The 18,057-nt window shown below is 42.3% G+C and overlaps 1 protein-coding gene across 7 annotated transcripts in view; it reads right to left on the minus strand.

Annotated features, from left to right (window-relative positions):
- Positions 1 to 1,355: 1,355 nt before the first annotated feature.
- The window catches only part of BCAS3 (BCAS3 microtubule associated cell migration factor), a 488,663-nt gene continuing 471,961 nt past the window's right edge, over positions 1,356 to 18,057 (minus strand). For 5 of the 7 annotated variants that reach the window (XM_034752349.1, XM_034752354.1, XM_034752352.1 and 2 more), the window contains one exon: positions 1,356 to 2,287. In XM_034752349.1, the coding sequence (XP_034608240.1) occupies positions 2,139 to 2,287 (149 nt within the window). In that variant the 3' untranslated portion in view covers positions 1,356 to 2,138. The remainder of the gene's footprint in view (positions 2,288 to 18,057) is intronic. The other 2 variants (XM_034752355.1, XM_034752356.1) reach the window with 2 other exon arrangements.

Consider the following 18,057-nt stretch of genomic DNA (forward strand, 5'->3'; position numbering starts at 1 on the left):
TTTGTGGGTTTAGATAGTTTCCTTTCATTTCCATGACTCAAAATGGGTTATATTAAAAAGAAGTCAGAAGGAAATTTCATAAGCTGTTAGTCCCTTCTGGGTTTCTCCTTCTTAAAAAAAAAAAAAGTAGCTGAAATACTGAGGTTTATGTGGCTACTGGGAGTGAGCCGTCACTAGAATTGTTTCCTACTAATATCTGTGTATTATATGGGTTTGCAGCTTCTTTCATTTTATACTTAACACTTTATCCAATGCAAGAGATGTTAATGGATGGCCAGGCTGTCAACAGGCCAAAACCAGAGGGTCAGGCCCTCGCAGCTAATGTTAATCAGCTTAGCTCCATTGAAGTCAATGGGCTGAATCCTCAACTGGTATAAAAGTCATAGCTCCTACACTGAAGCCAGCAGAAATCAGTAGAGGAGAGAGCAGAGGCTCCTTGCAATGATCTCCTGTCTCTTGTGGAAGGTTCTTGTCACTACAGTCCGTGAAAACTGGCAGGATCATTCACCCTGCGACTTCTTCCAATTCAATGGAGACTCCACAAAGGTCTCGTCATGGAGTTTCCTGGGCTCTGTGTCCGTAGTGTAAAAGAGGTACAAGTAGCCAGTGTTGGATGTTATCTCCATGAATAACAGATTATCAGGTTGGAACATGCGTCCACTGAGATTATTTTTTAAAAATAACTACTTTATAAAAAAAAAAAGAATAGAAAAATGAACTTGCAAAGAACTGTGGCCAAAATGTTCTTACTTGGGACTCTAAAGTTAGGCACCTAAACCCATATTTAGGCATTTAAATAATTGGCCTGATTTTCTGAAGTGCTGACATCCATTTCTTTTGATGCAAGGTGCCTAATTTAAGCCATCCATTTTGAAAAGTTTGGCCTGGCATAAATGGCTGACAATTAAGGATGCAACAGACCTAGTCTGGTGCTCTTAGGTGGGTTTAATTAAGGCCTGGAAGGTCTTAATATTGGGAAATAAGCACATACTATTTGATACAGGAATATATATGGAGCATACATACATCCTACTCAGGATTAGTCTCTAAGGTGCCACAAGTACTCCTGTTCTTTTTGTGGATACAGACTAACACGGCTGCTACTCTGAAACCTACTAACACAGTGATTCTCAAACTTTTGTCCTGGTGACTCCTTTGAGTGCAACTCCCCTTTTAAATTTAAAACACTTTTTTTATATTTAACACTGTTATAAATGCTGGAGGCAAAGAAGGGTTTGGGGTGGAGTCTGGCAGCTCGCGACCCCCCATGTAATAACCTCGTGACCCGAGGGGTCACGACCCCCAGTTTGAGAACCCCTGTACTAACACGACAGGAACACGGACACTAAAGCAGATTTGGTTAAACTTAGATTTATTCAATGACACATGCACATTTGGACAGCTAGTAGAGTTCCAGTGAACAATTTTTATAACTGAATATGAGATATTTATGACTTCTGTTAGTCAATTAAGAACATTTCTAAAACACATGACTAGAATAAAACTGGAGCAATAAAGATAATTCTTCCCAAGAACAAAAAGAAACTTCTTCATTTGTAATACTCCTGGCATCAATTAATATCAGCAGGGAACCAAAGGAGGACAGCAAAGAGATGCATAAACGAAGTAATAACATATCAGTCCTATTCGCCATCTGTCTCGTAGACAGTCCTCAAGTTTTCACTCCCATCAGTTCGTTCTTCAATGCTCCTCAATTTTGCAAACAGCTAGAATTCACCGGCTGGATGGCTAATTCACCACTCAAGTTACGCAGATGCCCTTTTTTTAAACACGAAAAAGCAAGTAATGGTTGTAAAATCATGGGCTCAACCAAAAAATGATTTTAAAAGTATTTCTCCTCTCAACGGTCTCTTCCTGAACACACCAAAACGAAGCCACCAAGCTGTAAGGATTGAAGAAAGAGTTTCTTCTTATCAATATTGCACAGGAAAACAAACTCAATAAATTGTCAATATATTTTAAGAAGACTTTAAGCAGGAGAGTTGTCAATATTTATTAGTGTAATGAGAACCATCCAGTGGTGCAGCTAACGGGTGGGTGAAATACACATCAAAACTGTTTAGCTGGAGCAACATTTGGTTAGCCAGTCTGAATTTCTCCTCGTATGTTTGGCTAATTTAAGGGAATCCTGTAGGGAAAAGACTTAGAGGCTGGTTTTCGTTTGTCGGGAGAGGTGATCTGTAACCATCAAAATTGCGTGGAATGCTTCCGCTGGTGGAACCAGAACTGTTACTGAGAGTCTCTATGCTTCCTTCTCGCTGAAGCTCTGAAATGGAATGAGAAAACAGGCCCTGGTTAATGTTTCAGATAAAAGAAGGACGTTTGCCATTAGAAGGCCATTTTACTGACAAATCTGTTTATTGTATTGCTGTTCTAACATTGCATTCACTCGTCATCCACCTTTTACTGGGTGATTTGACGAAACACTCCAGAGGCATCGTATCTACTTCTTTGCTAGGTTTATATTTCAGTCTGAATAAAAATGGAGTTTGATTAAGACATCTAAACTCTGTATTTCAATTTCAGATGCGGTGTATAATCACTTCCTTGGAGACGAGTACATTGATTTGCAATATATTAAGATCCCAAATTGGAGATTTGCAAGATTGAACTAAGCAGAATTATAGAAGTCCTATTGACAAACAATGGCATCACTTCACTTAATAGGCAGAGCTGGTGATATGACCGGACTAGAAAAAGAGTTCAGTTGTGATACTCGCTAACTGTGACTTGCAACAACTGCACTCAACCAATGCCGTTCAACAGCCTATTTAAAAAAGGATTTTCCACAACTTCTTTTTTCCTACCTACAGCGGAAAGCATCTTTGTGGTTTCTGAGGCAAACAGAAACAATAAACTTTCCTGGGTGCTTGTCTGCTCGGGCTACTATCTCAAAGCAAAAGAAGAAAGCAGAAATGATCATGGTTAGCGTCCATTTACATCACTAAAAGGTGACGAAACTGTAGAGATTGCAGAGGGCTGGAGGAGTCTGTAAACAGGCCCAGGGGTCTAAGGTTACTACATTTGCACAGGATTTATTTCCCTCTTGCAATCACACACGCATCATTCCTTCCCGGGCTGGTCTTAACTCTTGAAACACTCAGATTTTTGTGTGGGCAGAACATTGTTTCTAACTTGGACTCTGCGTGAGCCACTTGACTCCAAACGTTGACTGAGCGGCAGCGTGCGGGCAATGCGACTGGGCAGTCTCACACTCTCCAGCACTCAGCGGTGATATTAGGCAGGACCCCACGTAGAGCACAAGCATCCTCTCCCAGCCACTCAGTGACAGATTACAACAAATATTCTGGTGAGTTGCAAAGTGAGGGCCAAAGCCCACGCTCCGTACTCTGTTTCTACTCAAGCTGTCTGGATAAAAAGGGGTAAGACCTATGATGTGAAGCCCCTAATAATTCTGCTATGGGAAAGGGGGGGAGAGTCTATCTGTAGGCCATTGACCGGATTGGTATAATGTTGAAAGGCACTTGTGGTACCATGGTGAAGGGTACAGGATAAACACATGGAGCACACAGATTGACAGACAGACAAAGAGTTTTCCCTATTGACTTCAATGGGAGTTTTTCGTGAACAAGGACTGGCTAGGAAGCGAGTCAAGGATGGCAGGATTTGGGTGAATGATTCTAAATGTTGTTCGCCGCCGAATTTGACTGTATCGCTGCCGTTCACGGAGTTCACTCTCACAATGGGATTCAACCTCATTTATAAACATGATGACAGTCCCTTTATTGCGCTGAGACTCAGAGATAAGGACAAGCATGTAAGTAAAATGCACTGCCCCAGCGACAAGCATCGTCTCTAAAACAAAAAACACCCCATCCAAGTACCTTTCTATCAGTTCCTCTTAGCATTAATACGAGGTACATGTGCATAGATGGGCTCATAGATCCATTTGAATTCACACCTCATCTAGTAAGACATGGCAAATTTAGTACTTGATCATGGAAATAGTTTGCAAGGGAGATAATTGGCATAGGTTACACGAAAAAACAAACCTCTAGGAAGTCTGTCAACCTGTAAGAAGCAGTGACAATGCCCGAATCATGGTTTTCTTGACAGCGTTTTGTTAATGTCTTCATATTCCTTCACATCCTAACTGTCCCAGGAGTTCAGGAAGTAAAAACAGTCATTTAAATCAGAAATGAGCGGTGTATCCCACACGAACACTGTGCTGATCCTGGCTGATTTTGTGCTTTTATCTCCCCTTGCACACAGCTGGCTTTGGTTAAATGTCTCACGTCAGAGCTTTCACCCACTGTGTAGCCATCACCAATAAGACAGAACATGGGTAGGCTCCAATCAAACATCATTAGGGCTGTTGAACTCCTTATGAGGTTACTTTCCTCTCTCTCTCGCTCGCTCATTTTTTAAAAAACCATAATTGATTTTCAGGCAAGTGCTGCATTTTCAGTACCATTAAAAAAGAGGAGGAAGAAGCAGCATTTATTTTTCCTCAGTACTGTAGAGTCCCAAAGCCCAAAAGCCCAAATGCTGAGCAGCAAAATGCCAGCTTATAGGTGGGGGGAAGAGTGCATGAGATTCTGGCAGAGGCGTTACATAACTCCAGCCTTTTTTAGTAACAGTGCCTTTATATTTGCCATTCCTCAGTGATTTACTTAATATCTTAAAGTGGGATTTTTTCCCTGAGAATCAAAGCCTTAAGGGTTTTCAGGGGCGCTAAGCAACGGTAGCTCCTGTTCCTCTCAGTGCAAGGTGACAGTGCTCAGCACCTCTGCAAATTAGGCCACTCATCTGTATGTATTTTACTGCTACTATGAAATGGAAAATCTTTCCATTACAAACCAGTAGATAGTCATTGAAGAAGAACGCTCTCTGTGGGAGACTGCCTGCATTACATCTCGCCACCACTAGGGGCGCCATGGGGGCTAGTGCCAAGGAGAGTAAAACAGCACTGAGAAAAGCATAAGAAAATTGGAGAGGAGTTGAGGTTTAATGGATGGGGTACTGGACTGGGAGTCAGGAGACACTGAGCTCTTTGTGTAATCCTTGGGCAAGCTGCTTCACCTCTCTCTGCCTCCGTTCCCCATCCCATCCTTTGTCTTGTCTGTTTAGACTGTAACCTCTTTGCAGCAGGGCCAGGCTTGCTAAGTGTTTGTACAACGCCCATCACAATGGGGCCTCACTCTCAGCTCAGACCTCTACATGCTACTGTAACGCAACACTACACAAATCAAGTTAAAAATGAGAATGAACAAAGTCTGATTAGGTTAATGGTTAAAGTAGAAACAAAGACCCAAGTTCTGGCTGCATGTAGGAACACATCAGAAAACCAACAGGCCTTGGGTGGAAGTTCTCACCCCAAAGCCTGTGTGAGTCTCTTGGCAGAGTTCCTCTGAGCAGCTCCCTGGACTCCTTTGAGGAGCAGTGGGCAGTGTCTGGGGTTCTTTGCTCTGTGTCCCCCTTGGAAGCCCTGATTTTAAACCTATGACCTACGCTACCTTCCTGTATTTTCATTTGTTGTCTCCTAGATTTAGCTGATCCCCTTGTTTGTTTCTGGCCCTTTCCCTCTACAGAGGGGGAGGTGTTTTTGGTTTCATAGATGATTCCCTTTAGGGATCCATCCAGAACACAGGGACCAACGAGGCCTAAAGCCTACGGACATTCTGCTCTGTATGGAGCCAGTTACACAGCAAGACAGAGGTGCAACATACTTTGATATGTAAGGTGCCATTGCTCAAATCCCAAGTGCTATATTATAAAGCACCACTAAGAGGAACACAGGCTCTCTACCCCTGCATGCACCTGGGAAGGCTGCTCCCTATTCCGCCCCTCAGAGCAGCTATACAATGTGGGCATAGGCATTTCATGGTCACCAGAGACCAACCCCATTGTAAATATGGCCGTCAGGCTCATGGCTATTACATCAATAGACAAAGTCAGCATGGTCATTACATCCCTGAATGTCAATCAGATAAGGAAGCATTTTAAAGGGGGATAAAATCATAGACATGTAGGACTGGAAGGGACCTTGGGAGGTCATTTAGTCCAGTCCCCTGCACTCAAGGCAGGACTATGTAATAACTAGACCATTCCTGACATTTGGCCATCTTTCTTTCTCTTATATCTCATTGCAGTCTGTGCAAAAGCCTTTCAATATGTCTATCTTCCTCACAGCAGGTTTTTCAATATTGTTTTCCTTAAAGGCAAATCAATTCCAGCAGCACTTATTAAGAACCCCGCAGTAACAAAGCAACGTGCATGTGTGCTAGAGATGAAATCCAAATTTGGTAAGACAACCACTTAAGCTTCCAAGGAGAATATTATGAACCATCATGAGCACACAAAAATCCTCCTTCGAATGATTTTCAAACAATCCTTAAGAGGTGTCTATTTAAATACATTTCAGCATTTCCATTTTAAATCACTTCTTTCTTTCATGTATGTACAGTTCAGAGGGGAAAAAAAATCTCTGCCAATTGAAACCCTGGAAATGAGGCATTAGCCTGGGACTTAATTTATCAAAGGACAGACAGATTTTTAAATGATACGTCTTTTAAAGAAAATAAAAGGTTCCCGGTCCGATATTGTTAAACACTCTCAAAAATTATAATATCATCATGATTAAAACAGGGGAAAATGTTAAATGGTGGAGGTTTACCTTCCTACTTCTTCCCTTGTCCACCTTTTTAAAATCTACCGTTTTAAAATAATATAAAGGAATTAAAACAAAAAGCTCCTTTAAGTAATGTTAAGGTTGTGACATAAGCCAAGCAAAGCCAGTGAATTTGGGGGAGATTTCCAAAGGCACAGATGGGAACTGGATACTTTTGTACCTTTGAAAATCTCCCTCTTAAAAGTTCTGTTCTTAACTATTCCGTTTACACAGTGGGGAAGGGGGAGGGGCAGCACACCTCTAAAATATGCATGGACCTCAAAAGTGACATCACGTTGGGGGCCTGGATGGCTCAGGGGATAATGAGCCTTTTTGGTAGGTTGAGAATTCAAATCCAGCCCAGGATGGCAAAGCACAACGGTCTTTACCATCGTATGGCCCATGTGAAGTGTATCTGGCAATCATACTGCGGTTGCTCACATAAAAACACCCATTTTCACATGTGGATCTCACTGGCAATTTCAGCAGGCAGATGAAGGATTGAATGAGTGTAAGCCTAAATGCTGAAGAAAGAGGACTATTAATGGACTGGGAGTCAGGAGACCTCTGTTCTATTCCTTACTCAGCCACTGCCTTCCCCTGTGACCCTGGGCAAGTCTGAGGCCTAGTCTACACTCGGAAGTTAGGTGAAACATCCACACCCCTAAGACGACCTAACCCCTGGTGCGCACAGCTCTAGGGCAATGGGTCGACCTAGCTACTGCCTCTCGGGGAGGTGGAGCACGTTTGCCAATGGGACAGCTTCACTGATCAGTGTAGGTCGTGTCTTCACTGAAATGCTACAACGGTGCTGTTGCATAGCTGCAGTGTTTTAAGTGTAGACAAGTCCTTAATCTTGCCATGTCTGCTTCCCCGTCTGTAAAAAGGGGATAATTCTACTAACGCAACTTTGGAAAGCACTCCAAGATCCTTGACTGCCCAGCGCTATGGAAGTGTAACGTATTATTGTTCTAGAACCTTCTCAACCCCAGAGGTGAATCCTCCAGGTCATTGGCATGGCTGTAAGGAAGCTTGCAAGGCTGCTGCCTGTGCTGTACCTGTTCTGTGGATAAACAGAGGGCTAAGTTCACTCAAAATCAAAATCCACCTGCAGAAGGAAGTGAGTGAAAGGCAGAATGGTAGCCTCAGCTTGGAACGTCCTTGGTTATGTTGGCTGTGGGAGGTCACAAGTTTTGCGGTGCTCAAATACTGGCAGACGGATCTGTCCCTGGTGTAATTCTGTTGGCTTCCATGGTGAGTTAAGACAGGAATGGACTTGGCCCTAGGTTGTCTGCAGGTTATTTCATCTACATTTCCACAGGTCTATACTGCCAAGATGTATTAACTTCCTTAAATGTAGCAGTAAAACAACTTCTGATGATACACTTTAAGGGGCCTGTATACTAGCCAACAAATCGCATCTCACATAAAACACATTCCGTCTTGTAGATTTGCTGGCTATTTGCGATAACTTCAATTTGCTTCTGCTGAGGCAAGAAAACCGGGGTTGAGTCTTCAGGGTCTGCAAAGTGGAGAGGAGAAGGAAGAAGGGGGCCTCCGGGAGTTATTTATGGGGTCAAAATAACACAAAACCTGCTCTTCTCATCGCATTTCCACTATCAAGGAAATGAAATACTGTGAGAAGACCAGCACTTGCATTACTTTGGCCCCCTAAATGGCTCCCTGAGGCATTAAAAAGCCTGTGAAAAATAAACACAAATATAAACAAACACTAATACTGGAGACATAAATACTAAAACCTGCCCGCATCCCTAGGGGAAATGACTCAAAGTTCCGATTGGCCTAGAAAAAGAAATAGGCAGAAACATCTGCTGAAGAGATGAGAAGGGAGCCAGTTCAGGAGAGCACAGAGCAGCCCTCTCCTCACTTTTGATGCTCACTGTAACCGCCACCAGCAGAGCAAATGGGAATCACAGAATAATAGAGGGCTTCAGGGCACATGTGAGTTGAACTGTGTTGAGGAAAGAAACAACAACAAAAAACTAATCTCCAGTGCTGCACATCTACCAGATTTCAAAGGAAACAGGCTCCATGGGGCTCTAAAAATAAGGCAGGAAAGAAATAACTGTCCACAATTATTCTCTACCCGCTAATGTGCGGATTTGTGTCAATGTGGCTTCGTGGCCCTGGGAGGCTGTGGCACTGATTCTCATCTATTGCTGGTGCAAATCAGGATTAAGCTCCTCTTAAATCAATGGAGGCATGCCAGTGTAGAACAGACCAGAGCAAGGACCAATATCTCCCAGTACAGAAGGAGTGAGAGAATTCGTTTCTCCTGAAAAAAAGTCGACAGGACAGAAAAGGCATGAGTGGAAATGCTGCAGGAAGCAGTGTTTCTAGTGGCTAGAGTAGGGAGGTGACTACTTTGCAATACTTATTTCACTGTAAATTTCAGAGAAGAACCCCATCATATTTCCTCATGCTCAGTTAACAACCTAGAAAGTTAGACCCCACTCCTTATACCGATACTATTGCAGCCATTCTAAGCCTTGCAGATGAGGTTCACCCAAAACGCTGACAGCAAGATTTGGACCTGAAGAACAACAGACACATTGAAATAGCAGATAATTTACCAGAGTTGGCAACGACTCACTAACACAGTGGGATGAGGTGTAAAGTCTGGATGCCCACCGAGATGACACTCATTTTATCAGTGGGTGTTTATAACAGGTTATAAGTTCCTCAGGAAAGAGGGCTTGTGCTCATACACTCATAAAGCACTACACACAGATGTACACTGTGTCTACAGCACTACACAACCCTCCGCCTCTGACCGTACTGTATATCTATGCTGAGAGGATATTCCTCTATCCCGAGGGTACATGGTACAAAGCCTGGTCATTTGTTTTGATAGAAGAGGCTTCTTTCTGCTTTCACTTTGGCCACTCTTTTCAAAAGTGACAAAGAGTTTAGGAAGACATCTTAAGGGGGCCTGATTTCCAAAGGGTGGGGGCCCAGCACTTCCTGGAAATCAAGCCCCTTTAAGGTGTTTCACGTTGGGCGAGAGTCACTTTTGAAAATCTTGGCCTCTATCCCACATGTACCTCCCCACTCTCATTTATACACAGGCCACCTAGATTAAGGCCCAGCCCTGCCAGCGGGTGCAGGCACTCACCAAGTCGCTGTCTCCGTGCATGGACACGTATACACAGAGATAACAGCACAATGATGGGTGCCCCAGAGAGGCATGTAACTATAATAATAATGATTTTCTTTCAGCCTTCTCTAGGTCCCAGTTTTTTTCATCCATCATCCTTTCACTCCTGTTGTCAATCTGTGGCTGTGCTGAATCAGAGACCTGGGGTAAACTGGGGACCTGTAATCAGAGCTGTGGAATGTGTAGGGAGAGGATGACCACTGAGTGACAGCTGCAGGGAGTGATCCAGGGTTAGACAGTCGGCATGTCTTCCTCTGTGCTTGGAAAGTGCGGAGCACATTTCAGGTACTACTGCAATTTAAACCTGATTAACAGAGCAATAGGAACTCAAATGCATGGCTCTGTGTGTTCCATTAACTCCCTCCCCATGCTGTCCTGTTTTCATCCCTGCCAAAGGCTGAAAACAGCATCAGTGATATATTTCCTTCACATGCTGTATTCTGTTGCATTAGTGAGCTAATTGCGAGAAACTGGTAGGAAGCACTTATTTCTGTTAATATTTACCTTCAGTTTTCAAATACCAAGCCTGATCCTACCGTGCAGGCCCATCATACTGCAAAAATAATCCTCTGCTTTTATTAAGCTTTGTGACAAACGAGGGGTGGGGGAGGGGACATGGCCCTATCTCAAAGCTCATGATCATCAGGTATGTGTCGGAGCAGAACAAGCTACATCAGGCACCAGTCCAAGCCAGGTTGCTGTACATTCAATTCGAAAAAGCTTCAGGAACTGTCAAAGGACCACAGCAAATCTAGAAAGGTATAAAGCCCTGCCAAGCCTAAATGTGAAGCCATTTTATATGGCACATTAATTCAATGCCTGAAGAAAATCTATATAGCCCTCTTTTGCCCGGAACACTCATAAATTATGCTGCCTTTCTTATTTGTGCTTTCTCTGTAGTGGTCCACTTGAAGCCATGGTATCTCCTTTATGGCTACTCAAAAATCTCATCTCTAGTGCATTATTTCTTCTAATGGTTTTTCCTTTCTCTCTGTTTGACTTCCCCTACAGCAGGCTGTTAAGCACAGTTTCAAAATATCCTCAAAAACCATTTGCTGGAAGAGCTGACCCTTTACTCTACCTACTGAGAATTGCACAAACTCCTGTACAGCATGGCAGAGATGCAGCCGGGATAAATGATACAATGACAGCCAGCCTGATGTGTCAGGGTAGTGGGGAAGCAGCCGCAACTCTGAATACAAGAATTATTCTTCATCATCTCAAACTGTCACAACACATTACACTCAAGCCCTCAGCTTGCTGAAGGAGTGACCCTGGACTGAATGGAAGAGTGCTTGGGGAAAGAACTAATTGTAGCCTCTTTTCACACGTCAGTCACTTTTCACAGCACCAAACCTTTCAAGCTCAACTAATGTCAAGTTCCCTTTTTCTTTTTCTGTGCTGAATATTTTTGAGTTATATCGACGGCATTTTTAAAGGAACCAGGGTTCCGGCAAGGGTCTGAGTTGTGGGGGAAGGGAGGGAAGTGTAAGAATTAGTGCACATTGGAAAGTCTATCAGACATCTGATGATTCATTAGGAATTACTCCATTAATAGCTAGGAATCAAGGAAGTGGCAAGGCATATTAGCAACTCATGTTTGAAGCTCTGAGTTCCATTTCTGTCATTCACCACGATTACTGCACAGGGTCCTTTACAATCCAAATTTAAATGGAAAGTGCTTAGAAGCACTGGAATGTACTCTCTGCCTTTTTGTGAAACTAGGATGCAAACCTGGTATTTGGTTTACCATAGGATAAGAGAAATGAGATGTCTCTCTTTAAAAAGGCCAGGTTAGATGACACTTCACTGGAGACATGAGCAACTTTTGGAAGAACAGTTCAGAGGCAAAAATTAGAACCTCATTTAACAATCAAAGCAACTTTATTTTGTTTTGAAGAAAAGCAAATAGTCCCCCCTGCAGCTACACTATTCAGAATCAGAGCACTGTATATGTCCTCTTGCTTAGAATATCCAAGTATTAGAGAGTAGGGATGCTCTATATCTTCTTGTTATTAATCTAGATTGTAAAATCTTTGGGGCAGGGACTGTTTTAACGCGTGTGTGTACAGTGTCTGCCACAATCTGTCTCCGCTATCTGAATTCTAAGCACTGTTTATTACAAATAATAAATAGTCATTATGCAGATTCTGCCATCTGGATTCGCCTCCAAAAGGGTCCCATGTACAATGAAGGGTAAAAGGCAACTTATGCTAACACAGCGGAAGTCTTGAGGACCTGCTTTTGCAGATGTTTATGAACTATGTGACTCTTCCTAACACAAGGATTAGTAAAGCACTTTTATTGTAATGTTGCTACAGTTAATGAACTGACCAGGATATGTTCACACGCGAGAACTTTCATGAAACTCCAAAGACCAGAGTCTGCTCTCATTTTCAGGGATATCTACTTGAAGGGGATTTCTACACCTCAAGCTGGAGGTGCAATTTCCATCTCAATGAAACATACTGGCGCTAGCTCGGACTGAGCTGGTGTGCTAAAAATAGACGTGCCGCTGCCCCAAGCAGGATCCTGTCCAAGACACTAGGTACATACTTGGGCACTTAGCTCCTCCAGCTGCTCATGTCGCCACCTCTACACTGCTGTTTTAGTGGCATGTATGTCTCCTCTATCTGGAAATTAGAAGGCTTGTTTGATTTCTGTGTTTGTACAGCTGCTACACAGCCAGTTGGGGGCATACCCTTTTTTCAGACCCAGTAATAAAAAGAGCTGTTTTGTCTTAAATTTATCAGCAATTAAGCAAATGGAAGGATGTTTCGCATCAGATTATAAAGTCTGAAAGTAGGTAAACTTGGTGTCCTTCTCAGGTGTTAAAATTTTTCCTCACGGCAATGAAAGGGTAGCATATAGATGCACCATTGCCCTCTATTGGACAGAATTAAGAAATGCTTAGATGTGTGTCAGAGGCCTGATCAGAGCTAATGAAGATTCTCCTTGAGCTCAAGTGGTAGGAGCTGTGCTTTGGGAACAGCAGAACCATAGTCTGACTGTTAATTTCGGATTTAAAGACGCTCCAGTCGGTTGTGACAAATTTGAAGTTCCCAGAAGCAGTAAGAACTGTAGCAATTTTGTTTTTACCGGCTGTTTGAGTAAACGGACCGTAGACAACTTTGAAAAGAGTAAATGCAGAGATATGATATTTTAATACTGAAAATGAATCACTGTATTGAATTTGTTTCACACCATTCCAACAGGAAAGATGCTGAGACCCAAAAGAAGGGGCTACATTACATTTTTAGAATACAAAAGACATGCAAACACTGCCTATGAAATTGGAAATCAGTGGCCTTTGCAAAATATTAGTGACTGTCAAATTATCTTACAACAACTCTAAGGCTGAATCCACATAGAATTCTCTATAATGTAACGCATTGGAGATGAAAGCTGGCGTGTCAGGAAAAAAAGGTGGTAGGGTCTAACGACTTGGAGGAGGGGATATAGAAGATAACACGTACCCCCAGGGCTGAAGACAAAGTCTTTTGAACATCAAAAGTCAACTGAGATTGCGCAATTACTCTGTAGTGCATTATTTCAATGCTAAAATGCCAAATGAATAACACTTACAAAAATTAAGAGGACATCTGCATTTACATAAATGTCTGGACTAACTTCAAGCAAGATGAGATGGTTGAGACAAGAATAAAACATTTTCATGTGTGCACCTTTAAAGCATTCTGTCTGCAAAAATAAATGGAGTTTGTTGTGTTTTCTTTAAAAAGAAAAACCCCAAACACCCCCAACAACTAGGTACATAAACAGTAAGATACCCAAATCTTTGGCATACAGCCAGGCTCTGAACATTTTATGGAAGGTTAAAAGTGCACCAGATAAAGGACTAAGCATTTAGAGAGACAATATTCTTCATGATAGGCACTTTCACGATGACTGCAGTGCTTTAAAAACTAATCTCAAGTTTCATACAGCTGTATATTTTTATAAAGAGGTTTAGGACATTTTGCTACTTAAATGGCACTTTCAGAAGACAAGTTGCTCATTTTAGCTAGTATGTGAAGTTTCAAAAGCTAAAAGAACAATCTAAAAGTTATCGAAAACAGATTTCTGTAGCCGAAGTACACAGTGTGAAATGTACTAACTGTTCATGCAAGATTTCCAAAAGTGTGTGTTCTCCCCCCTGTAAATGAAGAAGCAGATGTAATTGTTTTGATTTAAGAGGAGGGAAAAAAACAACCCCAAACTTCAAAGTCACAATATGCTGCTACTAAAAGTTTACTCTTCAATATCCCAACTGGTTTCATTTGCTTTCAAATCTTGAGATCTACAATGTACCTTCTCATATTTAATATATGTTTTCCTGCTGCAAGCCAGTGTGCATATATGTTTTTCATGTATTTAAGCAGAATTATCTTTTATCTTCAATTACACAAGCAGCCCATCTGTGTATTTGGGACCAAAAAGCATTTACAGAGAAAACACTATATTAAAATCGCTGGTTCTGGTCTCTTGTTCTAGGGTTGTGGGAGTGCCTCTGATTGCTCATTAGAGACCCCTCTACCAGGGAAATTCAAATTCAAATGTTATTCTGTATGTTCACAACCCTTAACAACTCCATGCTGTTAAACTTTGTTCTGCCACTTTGCTGGAAACAGAGCTCCAGGTTGCCTGGTCCTGCCCAAAAGTCTTGGAGAAAATATACAGGCTTACCCCTACTTCTTGTGGCCCAAAGCATGTCTATTCAGTACGATCGTGATCCTGAAAAGCGCAGGGCACCCTCAATTCCCACTAAAGTCAACAGGAGCTGAACGCACTCAGCCCCTTGTGGGACTGGGACCCTGTGTCCCCCACAATACGACAGCACATCTTATTTTCATCTGATCACAGCAGCTCAAGACAATCAACGAGTGAGAAGATGAGCACTGCCTGCTTTTCCATCCCCAACTCAACAGTCCTAGGAAACAATCTGATCATGGAAAAGCTTCCTGAATGTCAACATAATAAATATGGTGATTACCTCACAGTCTGGGCATCATTTCACTGATACGCTGAACGAGAGATTTCAGACATGCCTAAACCTCAAAACCATTGCAATTTCTTTCATGTCTAAAACTTGCTTCACCTCCCCCCCCCCGTCTGATTGGATCCCCTAACTATCCTAATTTAGAAAAAGAAGGTACTGTATAACTCAGGAAATGGACACATTTTGTGCTGTTACAGTTTTGTTTTCTCTCTCTCTCTCTCTCTCTCTCTCTCTCTCTGTGTGTGAGTATGTTAAAGTGTGTACCTCTGCTAAAAACAGTACTGTTGAGTCCTTCATCTTTGCAATTCATTTTGGAGTACTGCAGAGCAAAATCATCCTGGTATAGATTCCAATAACAGAACACCTATGACACAGTGACCCTTATGTAAGGAGAGCTATAGAAGGACTCTGTGCTCTTCTCCTGAGGGAGAAGGATGCCCTGATGGCGAAAGCTCAAATGATTCAGAGTGTGGCTTTGGTTTGGAGAAGCAGACAAAAGTTTGGAGGCCAGATGACAATCTGGTGAAACTCAGAATAGTTCTTGAAGTCAATGGAGTCACAACAATTCACACCAGCTGAGGATCTGGTCCCAGATGCTTATTTAAACTATCTGAGCCTCTTGAATCTAAAAAATTAAGATAGAAATCTCATGAGAGGTTTTTTGTTTTTTATAGTATGTCCACCATCCTAGTTCCAGTCCGACCCAGGAACTGGAGGTTCAGAAAACCCCAAATGTGTATCCAAATATTTCACGAACACCTCAAAAGGGACTCTGTTTGAGATTGGTTCTAAAGAGGGGCCCAGAGGCAGAGAGGGCTGGAAAGGTGGAGTGTACGAACATACTTAGTTCAAACAAGTTTCCCCATTGCTAGAAAATGAAGATGAGTCATTGGGGTTGGGGGGAAGGGAAATGGCAGAAGAGGGGTGAACACCTGGGCTGCCTGCTCCACCAGGAGCTCAACATTTTTCAAATTAGTCAGTTTTTACAGATTAAAGTTGATGGCGTTGCTTTAAGCAGCTTGAGTTTTTCAACCTTGGCCTGATTTTCAGAAATGCCCTTTAATTTTTGCAGGCCCACAAATAATTGCACCCACAATAAACTATTTAATTAGTTTCCCTGTTTAATTGTGCCTGTCAAAACAAACAAACCAACAAACACCCTGTGGATTCAGTTATTTTTAGGCACAAACTAAAAGATGTCTCAAGACTCTTTTAAAACCCAAACCAGGCCCTATCTTTTTATTATTGGTTGCAGAATGTCTTACCCATATAGTACCAAACTCTGACCTTTGGAAATACACGTGCAAAGGAGCTCTGACGGAAGCTAAATCTGAAGGCATAATTTGGCCCTCAGTTAACTTAGATGCATCTGCGCAGCATATTCATATTTGTTCTCATGAAAGCAGAGAGCAGCTGTCAACTGCTTAAAATAAGGATCCACTTTAATTAGAAAAATCTTATTTTATAAATCATTAAAATATCAATTTTAACATTTTAGGCTTTTTTTAAAGAAGTTCCACATTTTAAAACCTGGCCAAATGTGTGAATGTACTGCAGCCTGAACAAGCATGTCGCTGAGAATAACTCTTGGCTGAAGTCTAGAAGAATTCATGTAAGACCAGGGAATTGCTCTACGTGAACAGGGAACTCTCTGGGAAGATCTCCCTGACCAGACTAAAGCATGCACCAGGTGTTCTGGCAGTAGAAAGAGGAAGCTGTGGGGTGTGTTTTGTGGTCTGAATTGGAACAGCACTGGGGGCATAAGGAGCCTTTCAAGGAGGGACTCTGTGGGACTTCCTATTCAGCACATGGGAGAAGGCCACATCTGGATTCTGAGGTAGGCATGAGGGCTCAAAGGCTTTCCATTATCTTAAGCTGGCTAGCAGGCTGCCATTATCTCTCTCTTGAAACAGTCACCCACATCTTGGTCTCCTCTGGACTAAAGTTCTGTAATGTACTCTGCTTTTATAGCTCCCACTGAAGTCTTTTCATACCCCTCCCTCCACCACCACATGCCACAGTGGAGCATGTGGGCCGAGCTGAGGGAGCACACATCTTTGCAATGGGTGGGAACAGTTGCTAATTCTGTGTCCTTTCCCGTAGTGGCCCCTTGGGCGCATTCTTCCTGCCTGGAGTTTTCCCAGACAAAACGCGCCAACAGGAACAGCTGTAGGTGCAGTGTCCCACCCCAGCGACCCTTTAAAGACCACAGTATACAATATAACAGTCAAAGTTCAACTATTGAGCAGATCTTGAAAACACTTATTGAACAATGGAAAGGCCAATAAGCCATTTACTATGGGAGTGCTCCTGGGAGAAGGGCTCACGTGCCTTTGGAGGAAAAACACTACAAACAACTTCCTTGGTGGAAAGAGACCTTTCTAACAAGCATGCATTTCCAAATGCTGCCTGTGCCAATGGCATTAATGGAATTTCCGTGTTCTAAAATAACCAGTCTAGCCAATTCTAGATGCTGTGTTAGATTCACATGGCTACTAAGTTTGCTGGAAATCATATGGCTTTGATTAAGAGGTTTTGGGAAATCCCATACACTGAACTATGAATGCACTTGCTGAGAGGGCCTTCTCTAACTTTTCCAGAATTGAAACTGCTGTAGTATTACTCTCCTTGCTGGTCAGCCTATAAAACAGCACTGACAAAAAGGCCCCAATTAGGATTAATATTGGTAGAGATGCATGGATACAAACCTAGGCCTCATACAAAGGCCACTGAAGTCAATGGGAGTCTTTTCATTACATTCAAAGGGCTTTGGATCAGGCCTATAGGATGAAATCTTGGCCCCACTGAGGTAAATGAGAAAACTCCCATTGACTTCAAAGGGGCATGATTTCACCCCTACTCTCCTTATCTAACAGCTGTGAGTGATTGTTTTAAAATGTCCCTCCACTGTCCTACCTAGTTCTATCAGCAGGGGAAAACCAATTCCCGCTCTACTGGGGGACACAATATGAAAAGTGACATGGTAAAGCAGAAGATTTTGCAATTTATGAGGAAAAAGTACCACTGGTAACTGAATGTTAATGAATCAAAATCCTGCTAATGTATGAGAACCATAAAGTGAAGCATTAAGAGTTGGCTCGCAACAAAAGAAAAACAGACCTGTCTATTTTCATTGTTTAAGATGAAGTGTAAAAAGGAAATAAAGAGCAGAAACGGGGGGAAGTCATTTAGATTTTAAATTTTGTTAAAGGTTTTAATCTCTCTCTAATC

The sequence above is a fragment of the Trachemys scripta genome, chromosome 18 (genome assembly GCF_013100865.1).
Source record: "Trachemys scripta elegans isolate TJP31775 chromosome 18, CAS_Tse_1.0, whole genome shotgun sequence".
NCBI lineage: Eukaryota > Metazoa > Chordata > Testudines > Emydidae > Trachemys > Trachemys scripta.